The 10,000-nt window shown below is 51.8% G+C and overlaps 3 protein-coding genes across 5 annotated transcripts in view; 2 read left to right on the top strand and 1 right to left on the bottom strand.

Moving 5' to 3' along the window:
• The window catches only part of LOC142988195 (protein CEBPZOS-like), a 1,730-nt gene extending 869 nt beyond the window's left edge, over positions 1-861 (top strand). The window contains exons 3-4 of the mRNA XM_076137280.1: positions 188-232; positions 779-861. Of these exons, the coding sequence (XP_075993395.1) occupies positions 188-232; positions 779-861 (128 nt within the window). The remainder of the gene's footprint in view (positions 1-187; positions 233-778) is intronic.
• On the bottom strand, positions 373-6,769 carry cebpz (CCAAT enhancer binding protein zeta). 3 transcript variants are annotated; one of them, XM_076137278.1, is made up of 17 exons: positions 6,515-6,769; positions 4,046-5,511; positions 3,726-3,957; positions 3,518-3,644; positions 3,329-3,417; positions 3,142-3,195; positions 2,909-3,011; positions 2,728-2,787; positions 2,464-2,530; positions 2,224-2,333; positions 2,055-2,118; positions 1,772-1,974; positions 1,632-1,670; positions 1,510-1,545; positions 1,364-1,422; positions 1,110-1,191; positions 373-1,029 (listed from the first exon to the last, which is right to left on the bottom strand). In XM_076137278.1, exons 1-17 carry the CDS (start codon positions 6,764-6,766, stop codon positions 878-880), a joined length of 3,195 nt encoding a protein of 1,064 aa, XP_075993393.1. In that variant the 5' UTR covers positions 6,767-6,769; the 3' UTR covers positions 373-877. The 3 variants fall into 3 exon arrangements, with proteins under 3 accessions (XP_075993393.1, XP_075993392.1, XP_075993391.1); XM_076137277.1 differs by having other exon boundaries at positions 1,766-1,974; XM_076137276.1 differs by having other exon boundaries at positions 1,364-1,545.
• Positions 6,770-6,972: 203 nt separating this feature from the next.
• On the top strand, positions 6,973-9,967 carry ndufaf7 (NADH:ubiquinone oxidoreductase complex assembly factor 7). The gene is made up of 10 exons (XM_076137279.1): positions 6,973-7,323; positions 7,467-7,648; positions 8,101-8,181; positions 8,259-8,369; positions 8,449-8,662; positions 8,748-8,806; positions 8,966-9,079; positions 9,255-9,398; positions 9,475-9,648; positions 9,724-9,967. Exons 1-10 carry the CDS (start codon positions 7,269-7,271, stop codon positions 9,937-9,939), a joined length of 1,350 nt encoding a protein of 449 aa, XP_075993394.1. The 5' UTR covers positions 6,973-7,268; the 3' UTR covers positions 9,940-9,967.
• Positions 9,968-10,000: the final 33 nt, after the last annotated feature.

Here is a 10,000-nt window from a genome sequence, read left to right on the forward strand (position 1 = left end):
TTGAAGCCTCAAGTTAAGCGAAGGAGATAAGGAGCCAAGGAGACGAGGCCTCATCCAGTCAGCTGTGTGTAACACACTGATATTTGTATGATTGATTCTTTATTTAATCACATTCATGTGGAGACAAACATTATGACATCATCATGGAGCTGACAGGATGATTGACAGGTGACTGTTTGTGTTTCAGACCTCAGAAACTCCATGAAGTCAAAGTTTCCCTCGCTGCTGGAAGGTAAAAACATTTCCTCCTCTGAAGTCTCTAAGGTTTCAAACTAAACTTTCATTCTACATAAGAAAAGAGTTCAAAAGAAATGGAACTCATTTCAAAATAAAAGTTTGACCATAGAGCAAAAAAATACATTTGAATTTCCTTAAACTTGAATACAAACTTTCTTTAATTTTAAAAATGTCTTATTAGGCAGAAAGTCGGTTGGGGGAAAAAATGAAGCATAGATCAGAAATAAAATCTGTGACAGAAACATCTAAGGTTTAAATTCAGTTTGTTAAGAGTTTAGAGGTTTAAATGTTTCTGTATAAAGTGAGGAAAGAGTAAAGTTGTGACATTTTGTTCGAGTGACACAGATTACAGCGTTTCCACAGCAACCAGACACAATAAACATATCACATCTGATGTTTATTGACAGGAGCTAAATGTGAGTGCTTTTATTCTGAAAAGTCATCCTTACCTGGGGAACTTGTGATGACCTTTCAGAATAAAAGCCCTCCCCATCCTGACCTCTTCCTCATTAATCTCAAAGCTCCGCCCCTTTCCCCACAGTGTACTACAAGTCCAACGAGTGGGCGGGGATTCATGGCATCAGAGAGCGAGACCGGGAGAACTGGGCTGCCAAACGCCAGTGACACGCCTCCGCCGTGGCTACTTCCTCCTGGCGAACGTCCTGCCTCCCGTCCGGGCTCGGCCCATGGTCTTCCTCTTGTTGAAGGCGCTCTTCTTCTGGCGGAGCGTCTTGGCGTCGCGTCCTTGCATCCAGTCGTCACGCTGAGCTTCCCACTTCAGCTGCTTCAGCCCTGCAGGGGAACAGGAAGTGTGGGCGTGTCAGTGAGGTTTCATCAGCCGGTGAGCAGATGTGGGCGGGGTCGTGTCGTACCTGCTTTGTCCGTGTTGGCCATGGCGTTCATCCCCACGCTGTCGAACTTGGAACCAAAGTTTTCGTCCAGCAGCTCACCGAACTGAAACATAAACACACAGTCAGTTTCACCGGTGCTGCTGCTGCTGCTGCTGCTGCTGCTGCTCCTGCTGCTGCTGCTGCTGCTGCTGCTGCTGCTGCTGCTCCTCCTCCTCCTCCTCCTCCTTCTCCCCCTCCTCCTCCTCCTCCTGCTCTGATGGCTGAAGTGACCTCACCTCTTCTGCAGAAGCAAACACGGCAGCGTCTGACTTCTTCTTCTTCTTTGCTTGAAAACCTGTGGATAAAAGTCCGGCATGTTTTAAAACAAAGGTGAATGTTTCAGCAGAAGAAGAAGCTGAATGATGTCGTCGATGTTTCTGACCTGTGGCGGCGCTGCGTTTACGTTTGGGCCTGGAGTCTGAAATGATCACAGGAAGTAAAGGAAGTTCAAATGAAACATCTGTAAAGAATCTGAACTCTAATAAAGCTGTTTACTTTACTGACCTTCATCATCTTCATCTTCATCTTCATCAAACTCTGCCACTGAAACAAGAAAATATTCATTTGTACGTTTAGTTCTGCTCAGTGAGGGGGTTGATTGATAAGTAGTGAGCCTTATATTTAAAACACACACACACTCCTACCTTCTTCTTCCTCCTGCTCCTCCTCCTCTCCCCCTGCCTCAGGATCCATGAACGTCCCTCCTTCCTCCTCTAGTTCTTCTCCAAAGTCTTCCTCGTCCATGCTGCCCAGAGACATCTCCTCCTCGTCCAGGTCGTCAATGTCCGAGTCGTCTGAGTCTGAATCTTCAGCGTCTTTTTTGGCCTTCGTCTTCTTCTTCACGTTTCTGTCACACATAGAAGATCAATCAGATCACCTGATCCAATCCATCAATCAGACTATCCATCAAACTATGAGGTCATTCACCCTGCGAAGTCCAGACGCTCTTCACCCTGCAGGTCAGCAAAGTACGAGTCGCCCTCACACGAGTCTGTGAGACAGACAGACAGACAGACAGACAGACAGACAGACTCAGTAGGGTTCTGGGTTTGATGCTACATTATAATGTTCGTGTGGATGAAGTCGTTAAACTCACCGAGGAGTTTCTCAAACTCGTCATCGTCCACGTCCTCCACGCTGTCCTCGTCTCCGCCTCCTCGCTGGGGGCGGAGCTTCTGCTTCTCCTGCTGCCGTCGCTTGAAGAACCTGACAAAATGGTTAACAATATGAATAAACAAACAAAACAAATCCTGAAAATACGAGGAAGAATTGATGGATGTTTGTAAAAAGAGGAGAGCGGATCTGAAGGATCAGGATCTGATCTGCTGCTCCTCACCTGTAGAAGAAGAGCTGGTCCACTGGAATCTGACTCTCATCTTTAGACACAAACTCCTCACCATTCACTGGAGAGAGAGAGAGAGAGAGAGAGGGAGGGAGAGAGAGAGAGAGAGAGAGGGAGAGAGAGAGAGAGAGAGAGAGAGAGAGAGAGAGAGAGAGAGAAGGAGAGACAGAGAGAGAGAGAGAGAAAGTAAGGCGACGAGTCTTCAAATGCTAGTTGAGGTTGCATCGTTTCCTAGCAACCGTGTGTCCTGTCACTCACCTGCCAGCGTGTGAACAGCTGATCTGTGTCTGGGCTGCAGCACCGACGCCTCTGTGCCCACTGAGGAGGAACACACACAGGCTAACAACTTATCAGTCAAGAACACAAAGATCAATAACATAAATCAGCAGATCAATCAGCAGGTCAATCAGCAGATCAATCAGCAGATCAAACAGCTCACGTTTGCTCTTCAGCTGTTTGGGGTTCCTGAAGACGAAACGATCCAAGAACCTGCTGAGGGTGAAGTCCTGAAGGGGGTCCCCAGAGTACTGAACCGCCCCGCCCTGAACACACACACACACACACACACACACACACACACACAGAAAATGTGGTGAAAAAATGATACATTTCAATATAAAGCAAAAAATAAAATAAATAAATATATAATTACAAATAAAATAGTTTGTTTACCTGCAGGACAGTTTGAGCGAAGAGAGAGACGGAGGGATGGAAGTGATGAGTCAGCTACACACACACACACACAGAGAAAGGGAGAGAGAGAGGGGGGGAGAGACAGACAGACAGACAGACAGACAGATTAGTAAATTACCACATTAGCGTGTTGTGCTAACTTGCGTGTGGTTTGCTAGCTTCTCACTCTGTGCAGCTCCCATAATGCAGTGTGGTCAGCACCACAGAACAAAGGGTTCCTGTGCAGCGGGTCGTACTTTGTGAAGCTCCGCCCCCCTGCAAAAAAGAAAACACACGTCACTCAAAGCTCCTCGAGGTCACACGGTGCGTTCAGGTTCATCCTCTGGAGAGAGCGCCTCGGCTGAAGCTCCTTCACCTTCCAGGTTCTGCTGATGGACCCAGGAGGACGCAGGCTTGGCTTCTTCTTCTGCAGCAGCTCCTTCATCTCGCTTCTCCTCCTCTTCGTCCTCAGCGAGGTCTTTGAACTTCTCCTCTTCTTCGTCCTGTGGATGAAAATCACTTGAAGTCTCCATAAACCTGAGCAAAGACCTCAGACCTTCAGTCCTCCTTCAGTCTGTCCTCACCTCCTGGTCCTCCAGCAGCGTCCTTAGTCCCGGTTTGACCTTCATGACCTCTGAGAGGAGGAAGAGTGCCCCGCAGGCGAAGCTGGGGCTCTGCTGGGCGCTGACCTGCAGAAGGCGCTTCACGAAGGCTTTGACTCGCCGAAGCACGATGTCGGCCTTCAGCGACTTGAAGAGCAGGTTGAGGAACATGCTCTGCCTGGAGGAGGAGGACAGACCCGGGTCCAGCAGCTTCCTGTGACACAGGAAACACAAACATCTGTTAGAGGAGCGGAGCGAGGACAGAGCGCCCCCCCCCCCCCCCCTGCAGCGCTGCATCGTACCTGTAGAGGGCGGCGTAGTAGCGGTCAGAGACGGTCTGCTGGGCGTCCATCACCTGGAACAGCAGCATGAGCGCCTGCACCGCCGTGTTGAACTTCACCAGGTGCACCACCCTGAACAGAGTGTCCAGCTGCTCCTTCACCTTCTCGTCCCCGGAGGAGGCGTAGGGAAAGGCCCGGTTCACGCCCGACAGCAGAGCGCTCAGCATCTTGGACTCCAAGTCCTTTGTCTTCACGCAGGCGTGGAAGAAGGAGAAGTAGACGGCGATGAGCCTGGAGGCCAGCGGGGCTTCGTCGTGGCTCAGCAGCACCTGGCTGAGGAAGCAGACTCCATAGTACTGAGCCCGCCGGCCCACGTTGGGCCGGAACATCAGCCGCTCCACCTCGCCGCACACCACCGCCTTCATGTTGGGGTGTTTGTGCAGCACCGCCTCCAGCAGGTGGGACGCCTTGGCGGCCGTCTTGTACTCGGGGTCGCCTAGCTTGTTGACGATCTGGATCAGCAGGGCCCGTTCCTGCTCCGGGCGGCCGCACAGCAGCTCGTGGGCGGCGTTCAGCGCCTTGGACTTGGTGGCCGACACGGTGTCGTGAGCGACGGCGTCCAGAGCCTCCACGAAGTCGGCCACGTGATGCTTCAGCAGGTGCTCAAAGTACCACAGGACCAGCCGGCGGTCACGGGCGTCCCGGTTGCCGCTGGCTCGGTCCTCCAGCAGGTCAAAGGGCCGCTGGGCGAAGGGGCGGAGCTTCCTGTCCTCGGGCAGCAGGTCGGACAGCAGAAGCTCTCTCAGCGTGTCCAGAGCCATCAGGCCCATCCGCCGGCTCCCCTTCTTCTTCACCATGGAGACCAGGCTCTCCACGTGATCCAGGCTGTGCACCGGAGCGTCCTGGATCAGAACCGTCATGGCGGCCATGCGGTCGGCCAGCACGCCCGAGGAGACCACGGTCTTCATCCAGGCCGAGTTGGCTCCTTTCTGCAGGTTCTTCTTGGTGCGGTACAGGTCCACCTCCGCCCCCAGCAGCTGCTGGGCCAGCGTCTTGTACCGAGCCACCAGAGCCGGGTCCTGAGGCTCCGACGTGTCCTCGGCCGAGTACTCCAGGTCAAACCACTTCCCTCCGGGTCTGACCAGCAGCACCTTCCTAGGCTGGAACTCAAACAGGTCGGCGCTCTGCTTGCTCTTCTTCCCAGCGGGCACCTTGGGGTCTCTGGTCTTGGGGGGGGCTCCGGGCCCGTCGGGGGGCGCTCGCTGCTCGGCTGTCGCTTTCTTGGCTTTGGCCTTTTTGCTCTCCTTCTCTACGGCGCCACCCTGAGGCTCGTCAGCGATCACCTGCTGCCCCGCCAGAGCCGGGAGTCCCAGCTTAGAGATGAAGGCCTGCAGCTCGCCCTCCTCCAGGTCGTCGATCGCTCCCTTCTTCCCTCCGTCCACCAGCTCGTTGGAGTCGTCAAGGCCGGCGATGAGCATGAAGTCGGCCTGCAGACAGGAAGAGAAGAACGACAGGTGACGGCTGGTACAGACTCTCTACAGGTACAGACTCCCTACAGGTACAGACTCCCTACAGGTACAGACTCTCTACAGACTCTCTACAGGTACAGACTCTCTACAGGTACAGACTCCCTACAGGTACAGACTCTCTACAGGTACAGACTCCCTACAGGTACAGACTCTTTTCAGACTCTCTACAGGTACAGACTCTCTACAGGTACAGACTCTCTACAGGTACAGACTCCCTACAGACTCTCTACAGGTACAGACTCCCTACAGGTACAGACTCTCTACAGACTCTCTACAGGTACAGACTCTCTACAGGTACAGACTCTCTACAGGTACAGACTCTCTACAGGTACAGACTCCCTACAGGTACAGACTCTCTACAGACTCTCTACAGGTACAGACTCTCTACAGGTACAGACTCTTTACAGGTACAGACTCTCTACAGGTACAGACTCCCTACAGGTACAGACTCTCTACAGACTCTCTACAGGTCCAGACTCCCTACAGGTACAGACTCTCTACAGACTCTCTACAGGTACAGACTCCATACAGGTACAGACTCTCTACAGACTCTCTACAGGTACAGACTCCATACAGGTACAGACTCTCTACAGACTCCCTACAGGTACAGACTCCCTACAGGTACAGACTCTCTACAGACTCTCTACAGGTACAGACTCTCTAACCCCCCCTCTCAGTGACAGGCTCCTCCCCCTCCCTCTGCACTCCTGACTCAGACTGTTTACTTTAGTTAGGCTCTTTTCTTTTAGGCTTTTATTCTTTCACACTTTGCTGCTGTAACGCCTGAATAAAGAATCCTCTGATCTGATCTGGACTGAACCATCTTCACTCTGAAGGTTCCAGCAGGTATTAGATGAGATGCTGAGTGAGTTTAAACAGCTGATCGGAACAACAACACACTAATAGATTGACTGAGTCTTCTTCTTAACTCTTTTGGATGAAGTTTAAATGTTAAACTCACCTTCGTTCCTCCGAGACGTAAAACTTCTTCCAGATTCAGCTCTTCGTCTTTCATTGCTCGTCCCTCTTCCTCTTCCTCAGCTTCGTCATCCTCTTCCTCCTCCTCTTCGTTGTGGTTTTCATTCTCGGGCTTACTTTCTTCCTCCTTAAATGTCATTTTGGTTTCTTTTGCATCTTTTTTACGGTGCTTGGTCTTCGCCGCCATGTTTAACAGCATGAGGACACGCGACCCGGAAATGAAAAGTCGTTTCATACGTCATTTCCGTATTTGTATTTTATTTTTTTATATAGCCCAATAAAAGAAATAAGAGCTATTCATTAATATCCTACCTACTTTACTAAAACAACATGTATTGTTATATTTAGACACAACTGTTGTAATCTCTTCGTTGAATAACATAGCAGGACGGGAAAGGAGGCGTTCATCTTCTGAGAGTCAGACAGGTTCCGTTTTATTTTGAAGGCATAGCCGGATGTTATTATGTGTTTTATTATGGTGTACTTGTCCATCTAGCAGCGCTCCTTCTCTTTTGAGTTTATACGTTTATACGTTTATACGTTTATATGTTATATCTTTTAACGGACGTCCGCGCATGCTGTTTGGTCTCAGCTCAGCTGGTAGATTTGTTTTCTGCTTAAACCCTAACAGCTGATCGTTTTGTTTTCGTCCTTGTGGCTGATGCTAAGTGGCTAAGTGGCTAGCTGCAGCGTGTTGCTCACGTTTTTCTCCAGATGTTCAGAATGACGTCACGACCATGAGAGCTTTCTTGGTGAGCGCGCGGCGGCTCAGAGCGTCCATCCGCTCAGCAGGTCAGAGTTCAGACTGTGTTGTTTCTCTCTCTCTGTAAAGGAATCTGAAGTTATTCTTCATGTTTGTATTTTCTCTGAAGAACATTTAAAAAAGCTTTAAGCAGGAAATGAAGTAAAAACTAAAGTCTACTTCATGTTTGTAGCCTCTGGTTCGGTGAATCTTCACGCTGGTTCGTGTGCCGCAGAGCCCAAACGCTCCTTCTGCTCTTCATCAGAAGAACAAACCTCAGTGTCAATGCTGAGACACCTGACCTCCAAAATAAAAGCCACCGGTCCGATCACAGTGGCCGAGTACATGAGGGAGGTTCTGACCAACCCTGTGAAGGTAAGAACCCCTCAGAACCTGCTGCTCCTGACCTGCTGACCTTCTGTCTGAGCTCAGGGTCACCTAAGCTTCTCCATCAGCCATTTACAACTTCACGACATAAACGTTCTGAAATGTAGATGCGACATTAAAACTCACAGATTGTGACATAAATTCCATCCTGGTAAAGTTGTGAACTAAAGTTCCTGTTTAACTCGCATTGGCCACTGGAGGGCAGCAGAGTGAAGCTGCTGTGGAACGCTGTCCTTGGTCCTGATAAGGCACAAGTTAAAGACACAAAGAAAAGTAAATACTGGAAGTGTCTATATGACTAACCGTTCATTTATTCAGACTCATTAATGCACAGCCGGTTCGTTTCAAATAAGTTAAAGTTGTAGTGTTTGGTGATCAAACAGGTCAAACTACACCCTGCTGGTGGGTGAAGGTAATGACAGCGTGTGTTGGTGTCTCAGGGTTATTATGTGAGGAAGAACATGCTGGGACCAGACGGCGACTTCATCACCTCGCCTGAGATCAGTCAGATCTTTGGAGAGGTGAGCTCAGCTGAAGTCAAAGTTCAATTAACGTGACTTAGGAAAACATCTGGACTCACACCTTCTCCGTGTTGCAGCTGGTGGGCGTGTGGGCGCTCAGCGAGTGGATGGCCGCCGGGCGTCCCGGGAAGCTGCAGCTGGTGGAGCTCGGACCTGGAAAAGGATCTTTAGCCAGCGACGTCCTCAGAGTGAGATGCTGCACGATCCTGGACTCAGCCGGTCCAGACAGGAAACCAACCGTGTGTGTGTGTGTGTGTGCGTCCTCAGGTGTTCAGCCAGCTGCGGTCAGTGGTGGACGGGGCCTCCGTGTCCCTCCACCTGGTGGAGGTGAGCCCGGTTCTGAGTCGGCTCCAGGCTCAGTGTCTGACGGCGGAGCAGAACCAGCCGTCTGCGTGCGAGGACGATCTGGTTTACCGGCGCGGTGAAACCAGCGGCGGCCTTCAGGTGTCCTGGTACCGACACTTGGACCACGTACCTGCAGGTAGGCACACTCTCAGATACTGATAGAACCAGTACCCCCCACTAACTATACTACACACTGAGACGCTCCTCTGTTTGTCTGTCAGGGTTCAGCGTCTTTTTGGCTCACGAGTTCTTTGACGCTTTGCCCGTTCACAAGTTTCAGGTGAGTCACATTGCAGAACGTTATGGAGAACACGGGGGCAAAGGTCATACATATGCATGAGGTCACTGTGATCGGTTGAGCCGAGAACAGGCTCCTCCCCCACCGTCCTTTATCCTCTGGTGTTTGTTGTCTCACACTGTGCTGGTGCATTGTGGGTAGAGGACACAGAGAGGCTGGAGGGAGGTGATGGTAGACGTGGACCCGGAGAAGCCGGACCAGCTGAGGTTCGTGATGGCGCCGAGTCCGACCCCGGCATCCTGCACGCTCATCCAGGTCAGCTGATCAACGCACAGCTCAGAGGACAACTAAGCAACTGCATCCACTCACTGTGTGTGTGTGTGTGTGTGTGTGTGTGTGTGTGTGTGTGTGTGTGTGTGTGTGTGTGTGTGTGTGTGTGTGTGTGTGTGTGTGTGTGTGTGTGTGTGTGTGTGTGTGTGTGTGTGTGTAGACAGATGAAAGGCGGCCCCATGTGGAGGTGTGTCCAGAGGGCGGGGCCCTCGTCCAGCAGCTGTCCAGTAGGATAGCTCAGAGCGGTGGAGCGGCGTTGATTGCCGACTACGGACACAACGGGACAAAGACGGACACGTTCAGAGTACGAAGGAAAACAAAGTTCAGTCATGTCATTTTATAAACGGACTCAGTCCACCTTTACGCTTTGTGTCCTTCAGGGGTTCAAAGGTCACCAGCTCCACGACGTCCTGACCTCTCCGGGCTCAGCCGACCTCACCGCCGACGTGGACTTCCGCTACCTGCGGAGGATGGCCGGGAGGGGCGTGGCCTGTCTGGGTCCTGTCAGTCAGAGGAGCTTCCTGAAGAACATGGGCCTGGATGCTCGGCTGCAGGTGAGCCGGCCCTCTGGTGAAGCGCCGCCCCCCCCCGGTGGTTCTGCTGTCTGATACCTTCTGGTTCACCTTCAGGTTCTGCTGAGGAGCTGCGGCGACCCGGCCACCCGGCAGCAGCTGATCCAGAGCGCCGACATGCTGACGAGCGCCCGGCACATGGGAGAACGCTTCCTGTTCTTCAGTCTGCTGCACTGCAGCCGGGTGGACGAACACACAGGATGCCTCCAGCTGGAGAGGAAGAGCCCGCCTCCACTTCCTGTGGCCGGATTCACTGAGCTCAGCTCCTCCTGACAGAGCCCAGACCTCCTCCAAGGCCAAACCTGTCTGACTGCTCCACATGAAAACAATGTAA

This window comes from Genypterus blacodes, unplaced genomic scaffold, assembly GCF_046128005.1.
Source record: "Genypterus blacodes isolate CSIRO-AG114 ecotype Tasmania unplaced genomic scaffold, CSIRO-AGI_Gbla_v1 ptg000301l_1, whole genome shotgun sequence".
In the NCBI taxonomy this organism is placed as follows: Eukaryota; Metazoa; Chordata; class Actinopteri; order Ophidiiformes; family Ophidiidae; genus Genypterus; species Genypterus blacodes.

What these genes read in the sequence shown, in the direction of transcription:
- cebpz (XM_076137276.1), bottom strand. Translation starts at nt 6,766, where the DNA reads ATGAAACGACTTTTCATTTCCGGGTCGCGTGTCCTCATGCTGTTAAAC. An exon ending in CATTATGGGAGCTGCACAGA is followed by an intron (nt 3,196 to 3,328) that starts GTGAGAAGCTAG and finishes GTGTGTGTGTAG; the next exon opens with CTGACTCATCACTTCCATCC. An exon ending in TCGCTCAAACTGTCCTGCAG is followed by an intron (nt 3,012 to 3,141) that starts GTAAACAAACTA and finishes GTGTGTGTTCAG; the next exon opens with GGCGGGGCGGTTCAGTACTC.
- ndufaf7 (XM_076137279.1), top strand. Translation starts at nt 7,269, where the DNA reads ATGAGAGCTTTCTTGGTGAGCGCGCGGCGGCTCAGAGCGTCCATCCGC. An exon ending in AGCGTCCATCCGCTCAGCAG is followed by an intron (nt 7,324 to 7,466) that starts GTCAGAGTTCAG and finishes TCATGTTTGTAG; the next exon opens with CCTCTGGTTCGGTGAATCTT. An exon ending in GCCTGGATGCTCGGCTGCAG is followed by an intron (nt 9,649 to 9,723) that starts GTGAGCCGGCCC and finishes GTTCACCTTCAG; the next exon opens with GTTCTGCTGAGGAGCTGCGG.